Genomic DNA, 9,143 nt, shown 5'->3' with positions numbered 1-9,143 from the left:
TGGCGGTTCATCCTTGCCAACGTCACGCAACCGATTATAGGATCAGACTTCCTCTCGCATTACCACCTGCTCCCGGATATTCGAAGAAGGAAATTGATCGACGGAAAAACCGGACTGATCGTGTCAGGAGCAACCAGCAGTGGCGAGACAGGCTCCATAAAAGCAGTACGGAGCAACACAAAATATCACCACGTAATATCGGAGTTCCCGGGCATAACACAACCAACGGGAATGAGAAAAACGACAAAACATACCACAAGGCATTATATAAAAACAACAACGGGACAACCCGAAGCATGCCGTCCACGCAGACTAGCACCGGACAAGCTGCAAGCCGCAAAAGCAGAATTCGACCTGCTGTTACAAGAAGGAATCATACGACCATCGAAAAGTCCATGGGCAGCACCACTACACATGGTTCCCAAGAAAAGTAATGCATGGAGACCATGCGGGGATTACCGAAGGCTCAATGCAAGAACAACGCCGGACCGATATCCAATACCGCATATCGAGGACTTCGCACAAACATTACATAACAAGAAAATCTTCACGACCATCGATCTTGTGCGGGCATACAACCAAATACCCGTACACCCGATGGACATAGCAAAAACAGCGATAACAACACCGTTTGGATTATTCGAATTCGTATTCATGCCGTTCGGCCTACGAAACGCAGCGCAGACATTTCAACGCTTCATAAACGAAGTGTTACACGGGTTGGATTTTTGCTACGCTTATATAGATGACATACTCATAGCATCAGCCACGCAAGAGGAACACGAAGAGCACCTACGACAACTCTTCACAAGGCTAGACGCATATGGCATCCAAATAAACACGAGCAAATGCATCTTTGGGGACAACGAAGTAAAATTCCTCGGCTATCTCGTTTCGGAAAAAGGAACAAGACCTTTACCGGAAAAAGTAGAAGCCATACAAAGTTTCCCGAAACCAACCAACGTCAAACAACTACGACAATTCCTGGGAACAATTAATTTCTACCGGCGATTCATCCCAGGGGCCGCAAAGGACCAGGCCACGTTAAACGACGTACTCAAGGGTCCAAAAATAAAAGGAAAAATTCCGATCATATGGACAAATGAGTTGGAACAGGCATTCGACAACTGCAAGAATAGCCTCGCTAGAGCCACTCTTCTGATACATCCGGACCCGTCAGCAGAGCTAGCGCTGACAACCGACGCATCGGATACAGCAATAGGAGCGGTACTACAGCAACGGACACAAGAAGGATGGCAACCGTTGGCATTTCTGAGCAAAAAACTCAACCAAGCGCAAACAAAATACAGCCCATACGATCGAGAGCTATTAGCAGTATACACGGCAATTAAACATTTCAGACACATGGTAGAAGCAAGACAGTTTACAATCTACACCGACCATAAACCCATCGTATACGCCTTCAACCAAGATCCACTGCGCAGCTCTCCACGACAGGCTCGCCACCTCGAGTACATAGGACAATTCTCCACCGATATCCGACATGTATCCGGCAAAGACAACACAGTAGCGGATGCACTATCAAGAGTAGAGGAGATACACAAAACGGTCGGAAACGAAGAATTAGCAACAGCACAGAAAGACGACGAAGAGTTGCAAATAATTCTAGCCAACAATCAGGGACTGAAACTAACCAAGATACGGATTCCTGGCACGGCGACAGACATCTATTGCGACACAGCCACACCGATAACACGCCCATACGTGCCTAAACCACTAAGAAGGCAGGTCTTCCAGGCCCTGCATGGCTTAGCACATCCGGGAACTAAAGCATCGGCAAAATTGATCTCGCAACGATACGTCTGGCCCCAAATCCAAAAAGATTGCAACACATGGACAAAAACCTGCGGGCAGTGTCAACGAGCAAAGATAACAAGACACAACACAGCACCACTAGGAACGTTCCAGAAACCAACAGCACGGTTCGAACACATACACATGGACATAGTCGGACCGCTACCACCATCGAATGGATACAAATACTGCCTCACGATCATAGACCGATACACACGGTGGCCAGAAGCTACACCAATACCGGACATAACGGCAGAAACAATCGCAAAATATCTGTTCAAAGAATGGATCACACGATACGGGACACCAGCAAGGATCACAACGGACCAAGGTCGACAATTTGAAGCCGATCTCTTCCGACGCCTTGCACAGCTAACAGGATCAGCACATCTCCGAACAACGGCGTATCACCCGGCAGCAAACGGGATGGTCGAACGCTTCCATCGACAGCTCAAGGCAGCAATAAAGTGCCACCAGACAGATGCATGGACCGAGGTACTTCCAATGGTGCTAATGGGCATACGGGCAGCACACAAAGAGGACCTGAACGCCACAGCAGCAGAATTAGTCTTCGGGGAACCAATCCGCCTACCCGGACAGTTCCTGCAAGACCAAGGAAGGACACTACAAACAGACCAAAGCGACTTCGCCGAGCAATTACGAAGAGTAATGCAGAAGTTGCGACCACAGCTTAAGCGACACGGACAGACAAATACGTTCGTATTTAAGGACATGAACAGCACGCCAAGAGTATTCGTACGACATGACGCACCTGCAGGGGCACTACAGCAACCCTACGACGGGCCGTACGAAGTACTCAACAGGGGCGACAAAACATTCAAGCTACGAATCAGAGGGAAGACAGTGAACGTCTCCATAGACCGGCTAAAACCAGCCTATACTCTAACAGACCACACAACAGCCGAGAACCCCAGCACAGAGACAACAAAGGAAGCCATCCCAGAAGCCACACGAACAAGAAGTGGACGACAAACACGACTACCAGTCCGATTCGCACCACAATAGGAGGGCTCTAAATCAACCAGGGGGGTCCTGTGGCGGTTCGACGAACCACCACAAGATCGAAACAACCACCCGGTATATGCGCCGACGAACTCCGACGCGCAGGGCGCGCGGAGCTCGCGCGCAGGAACAAAACAAGCCGCAAGAGCTCACCGCGACGCGGCGACCATCGCGAGCCGCTACCAGTGAGTGGGATCCGTTGAGTGGGGCTTATAAGGCCGCGCAGGAGGCCCAGACGGAGAGTCGTCGCTCAGCTGACGGAGAGCATATCCCGAAGCAAAAAGACACGTATAGAGCGGAGAAATCCGCCACCAAGCATTTGTCCACAGAAGACTGACACCGAGGGCAGAAACACCACGCAGCCTTCCACGGTCCATACCGCCGCCCAAATCACCGGGCAACGAGCGGACAGGAGGAATCGAGAGTCGACAGTCGCCGGAGCCGCTTCCAAAGGAGAGACACGTAGGGTGGAGCCTACTTCCTTGGAGGCTAATCCCGCTGGACCTAGAGCCGCCTCGACTAACGCGGCCCACACGGTTCTTCCTCAAGACGTGGGACATACGCTTGAGACGCTACACGTCACCCAGGGAAGCCTGGACAGCGCCACCGCTGTTATCGCCGCTCCCCGCTTCACCAACACGATCGGTGACACGGGAGACGCAAACGCTACCACCGAGCCGAGTACATCGAGGCGTCCAAGCAGCGCCACCTTCCGGAGTCGATCAGGCATCACAGTCCGACAGCGACTGGGAACCTACCACCAGCGTTTCCAGCACGCAGACGAATCCGGAAGACACCGCACGATCAACAGCGACAACCACGGAACTTAAGCCGAGTTCCCGGCAACCAAGTCCTCGACCTAAGGCCTCATCCACGAGGAGTCGGAAGACGCCGCAGCACGAACTTAAGCCGAGCTCACGAGCACCGAGCACTCAGCCTAAGGCCGCGTCCACAGGGCATCGAAGGCCATCGAAGACCGCGCGATACGAACAGTGGGGACCGCTGCAACAAACTCGCTCCACACCATCCATCACGTGGAGCGAAAGGCTACCGCGATAACCAGCTCTTGTAAGGGCTCCAACAAACCGGCCCTTTTCAGGGCCACCAAAAATAAAAACGTAGAACAATGTAGATTGGCAATCAAATAAATAACTCTAGTCACTCCACTTACGAGGCTTCAATCTCAAAACCACTCCTTGTGAATAAGCAAATTAGTGACCGTACACACAAAAGGCACTAAATATACTATATACTAATATGTCGCTATATATAATTGAATTTTTTTTCCGTGCAGTTTACACAAAAATATAAGCATGATAATGTAATATTATATAAAAATGTAATATTTCAAGTTTCTTTTTTTATTTTTTGATTATATCTTTGAAGCAATTCCTAAATAGAAAACAATATAAAAACATTTGTATAAAAAAATTGTAATATAAAATTAATCTTTAAATAGAATTTAGAATTACTACAATACATGAACATACACATTATGTTATATGATGCACATAGTATTTAGTACTCATATAGTATTTTTGTTATAAAGAAATGGACAGACATGGGCAAAAAAAAGAAAGAGAGAGAGAGAGAGAGAGAGAGAGAGAGAGAGAGAGAATAGAAATGAGTAAGCGAGGAAATGGCTGTACAACGATATATCGATTAATATTTCACATCAGTCGCTAAATATTAGTGAGCATAAAGTATTGCTACGGAGAAAGATCCAACTATTTCCTTTTTTTTCTTACTTTTGGCACTTGTATAGACACTTGCTCACTTACACTCATATCCTCTTCCTCTTTGCCATTCTTCTCTGTCCGTCTCTTTCTGATCCGAGCATACTATGTGTGTTATATATTATCTATATGCGATCTTTTCGTGAACTGGTTGTAAATATTTCATACCAGATGCGGTTTGCATGTGCGCTCTAAATATTGCCGAAATATTTGATCCCAGAAGCGATCTTTTCGTGAATTGGTTGTAAATATTTCATACCAGATGCGGTTTGCATGAGCGTTCTGGTTAAAAAAATATCCCAGAGGCGATTTACGTGTGCTGGTTATTGTAAAAAATATCCCAGAGGCGATTTACGTGTGCTGGGTATTGTAAAAAATATCCCAGAGGCGATTTACGTGTGCTGGTTATTGTAAAAAATATCCCAGAGGCGATTTACGTGTGCTGGGTATTGTAAAAAATATCCCAGAGGCGATTTACGTGTGCTGGTTATTGTAAAAAATATCCCAGAGGCGATTTACGTGTGCTGGTTATTGTAAAAAATATCCCAGAGGCGATTTACGTGTGCTGGTTATTGTAAAAAATATCCCAGAGGCGATTTACGTGTGCTGGGTATTGTAAAAAATATCCCAGAGGCGATTTACGTGTGCTGGTTATTATAAAAAATATCCCAGAGGCGATTTACGTGTGCTGGTTATTGTAAAAAATATCCCAGAGGCGATTTACGTGTGCTGGGTATTGTAAAAAATATCCCAGAGGCGATTTACGTGTGCTGGTTATTGTAAAAAATATCCCAGAGGCGATTTACGTGTGCTGGTTATTGTAAAAAATATCCCAGAGGCGATTTACGTGTGCTGGTTATTGTAAAAAGTATTCCAGAGGCAATTTACGTGTGCTGGTTGCTTTACAATATTTTGAATCGGATGCGATTTAATAGTTATATAAGATTAGCAATATAACCGTTATTATATATTATAATACATATATATGTATTGTGCCATTGTATGTATGTATGTATGTATATATATATATAAAAGGCACACACACACACACACACACACACACACACACACACACACACACACACACACACACACATATATAACAATACATGCACACACACACACATACATGGCCAAATATTATTCCTCTTGGAAAGATATATGGAAGGCACACACACACGCACATATATATATATAAGTCCATATAAGTAATGTGTGCAATTGTGTTCAAATATGCAATAAAGGCAGACACGTGTCTATGTTATACTGTTATCTATACGCTTAGATACGCTTAAATATGCATGCGAGGCAGTAGAGCAGTAGAAAAACACGATGTTGTCCGATTTCATCATATTGAACACAATTCTCTTTCAAATATGCATAAAACATGCAGAAATATTATCGGTAACAGCGGAACTAAAATTATTGATATTATCGATAATTTCGGTCGGTATTATCGATAATTTTAGTTACGCTTAGATGAGGGCGCTAACCCGTCGGAGTTCGCTCGTCACTGTTGGATCCCCTTAATATCTTATGTTAGCTGCGCGTGATTTATTTTTATTTTAAAACATATTATGGACGATATATGTGTTATTGAAATTATTATAATTATTATATGTATATCATCTAATGTAAAATATATGTATAATGTATATTATATATGTATAATATATGTTATTGTATTGAAATATTTTTTTATAAATATTGAAATTATTTTATATACGCGCACATGTAAAATATTATTCTCGCAAAAGAGAAAAATAAATAATAAAACTTTAGACTTTAAGAAACTAAATTTATTTTAGAGTAAAACTTGTAAATTGTAATGAATAAAACAATCCTTGTAAAACAAAATAAATTATTGTGTATAGATTTGTAATCTTTATAATGTCGAGTACAATAAATAAAATAATTTTTTTTCTCTAATACAAAAAATAACATCTGACGAAAAGATATTTTTTACCTTATCTACTATCTTTGAACAAAAGCATCTCGAATAATTACAAATGATATTTTTAATCTAGAAACAAAGACTTTATAAAGTTTTATATGAGAATGTTATATGTTACATAAATATACACTGATAGCGTTGACATAAATTTTAACAATACGCAGTAGTTCAAGAGAAAGTGTTCATCACTTTACCACTTTGAAAACTAGATTTTGAATCCAAATTCTCTAAAATTTATTTTTTTTTTAAATAATAATTTGTATTTATTAATATTTATTTATTATTAAAAAAAAATAATGTATGATATTTAATGTATGATATATTTAAATGTATGATATATCCGATTTATATCGCGTTTGATGCTATATTTTAATCGCATAAATCTTATCAAACCATTACAATTATTTTCACATTGATAAAATATATAATAAAAGTTTTAGTTTTTATTTTATGTTTATGTATTATAAATAAGGGAAGATCCTCGCTGCTGGAAAGCCGTCCAAAGCGAGAGCGAGAACGAAGGAAGAGCAAGCGAGATGACTAATATTAAAGAGTTCCGAAGTCTCTCTCGCGTGGCTTCTTTTATCTCTAGTCTCTTTCATATACAGGGTGACCTACGTAAAGTGTTACGTAATAAGTGTAAAGAATCTAAATAAATTATTTTAAATGTTTATAACAAATATTGTATATGATACTTATGTATTCTAAGTATTAATTAAATTAAATGACAATTATTAAAAAACAAATAAATAAGGTTTGTTATATATATTACCTCTCTTGTACACACAAATATACATACCATTTCTAAAAAGATTTCTATCTTTGTCCATTAACAATTCTTTACACTTTGCAAAGCAACCATGTGAATCTTACATTTTTGTGAATCGTCCATTTTTATCACGCCAAACAATCCAGCCGCAATATCCACATTTGAATTTATTCTAATCAATAAAATATACCACATATACAATTTTTTAAATTTGTAATAAGAATAATTTAATCTAATCTATTTTATAAGTGTGTGTCACGTGTTTAATATAAAATAATATTTTTACATATAATAATAATGTACTGATGACAACATTGCTTTTTATTTACTTCGTTGTGGCCAAAAACGTACGTTGCAAAATGAATCTGGGTAGACACTTCGAATTTTTTATATGGATGAGGTAGAAATTTTTCCGTTCTGTAATGGTTCCGTGCCATGGGGAACCTATTGATTAAAAAGCGGAACGGAATTGAAACCGAATCATTCTGATTGGTTACCTTCCATCTGGTTTCTTTTCCGTTAAGCGGAAAGCACACACTTTTGCATAAACGCATAATCATAAGTATATAGCGGGGAGCACACACTTTTGCATAAGCATAATCATAAGCATAAGGAATTTGATTGGTCAATTTCCTTATGCATAAGGAAATTGACCAATCAAATTCCTTATGCTTATGATTATGCGCTTATGCAAAAGCGTGTGCTCCCCGCTTTAGTGTTTAGTATGCTATGTGCGCATGTGTTGTGTATATACTTTTCGGAGCCATGAATTTCGTAGAAGTTAGTAGTCTAGTAGAAGTCTATGCTCCAAGTTCCAAAGTGGCATTCTCAGCATATTATTTATTTATTTATTACTATTTATGATTTGTAATACATATAATGGCTGATAATACTGTAATTGCCGTCAATTTCTGTCAAATACAGGCCATTAGTCACTTAAATGACGTTTGAGTCATATTAAAAGAAAACGAATAAAGAAAGATAATAAAATATTGTATATTTGTATATAATTAGGATTATTATATTGATGATCAAGATTGGTAACAATATGCGACGTTCTCATCCTGGTAAGTTCTGATTATATATCTTTTAATGCAAATGTATAGGTAAATATGCAAATGTATAAATAAATATATAAATAAAATCTTATTTTACACATAATTGTTATTTTTCCAGGAGGTCATGGCTACAAGCCATTATCAAGTACATCTACCCACAATGCCATGGAGGATGAAAATGAAAGAATGACGGAAGAGCTAGAGGACAAAATCCACGCTTTAAAATCTTTGTCTATTGATATTGGTACTGAAGTAAAATATCAAGACAAAATATTGAGAAGCATGGTTAGTTGATTGTATTTTTCAAGATACATATTCACGATTTTAAAAAAAATTTAGTTTTTAATTTAAAAAATAAAATTTATTTCAGGATGATGATTTTGAAAGGACGAGTGGTTCCTTATCAGGTTCTGTAGCACGTATTTTGCGTCTAGGAAAAGCAGGCTACAATTATTATATCTTGTACTTATTTCTTTTTTCTATAGCAGTATTTTTCATATTGTGGATAGTACTGAGATTTAAATGATTATATATAAAATCTATTGTTAAGAGAGAGAGAGAGAGAGAGGTAAAATATATGTAAAATATAATTAAATCAAAATTGCAAAATTTTAAATAAGTTATATAGTTGATTTAAGTGTTTCTGGATTATTTTATAAAAAAGTTCATTCATTTTACTAAGATTGCATTGTCTGATATCTGTACATGAAAATATATATTAGTTAAACTATACCTACATAGAGATATGTTCTACATTGGAAATAAATACTACTTTTTCAAAAATTTAT

At 39.3% G+C, this 9,143-nt stretch overlaps 1 protein-coding gene across 2 annotated transcripts in view; it reads left to right on the top strand.

The window, feature by feature from the left end:
* Positions 1-8,093: 8,093 nt before the first annotated feature.
* The window catches only part of Bet1 (blocked early in transport 1), a 48,104-nt gene continuing 47,054 nt past the window's right edge, over positions 8,094-9,143 (top strand). Inside the window, exons 1-3 of one of the 2 annotated variants that reach the window (XM_070305598.1) lie at positions 8,094-8,364; positions 8,474-8,640; positions 8,726-8,923. In XM_070305598.1, coding sequence (XP_070161699.1) covers positions 8,325-8,364; positions 8,474-8,640; positions 8,726-8,881 — 363 coding nt within the window. In that variant the 5' untranslated portion in view covers positions 8,094-8,324 and the 3' untranslated portion in view covers positions 8,882-8,923. Of the gene's footprint in view, positions 8,365-8,473; positions 8,641-8,725; positions 9,139-9,143 lie in introns of those variants that run through there. The other variant, XM_070305597.1, reaches the window with a different exon arrangement.

Source organism: Polyergus mexicanus, unplaced genomic scaffold (assembly GCF_030449975.1).
Source record: "Polyergus mexicanus isolate NDT 795.1 unplaced genomic scaffold, iyPolMexi1.0 SCAF_13, whole genome shotgun sequence".
Taxonomy (NCBI): domain Eukaryota; kingdom Metazoa; phylum Arthropoda; class Insecta; order Hymenoptera; family Formicidae; genus Polyergus; species Polyergus mexicanus.
This window is presented reverse-complemented; position numbering and strand designations above follow the sequence as displayed.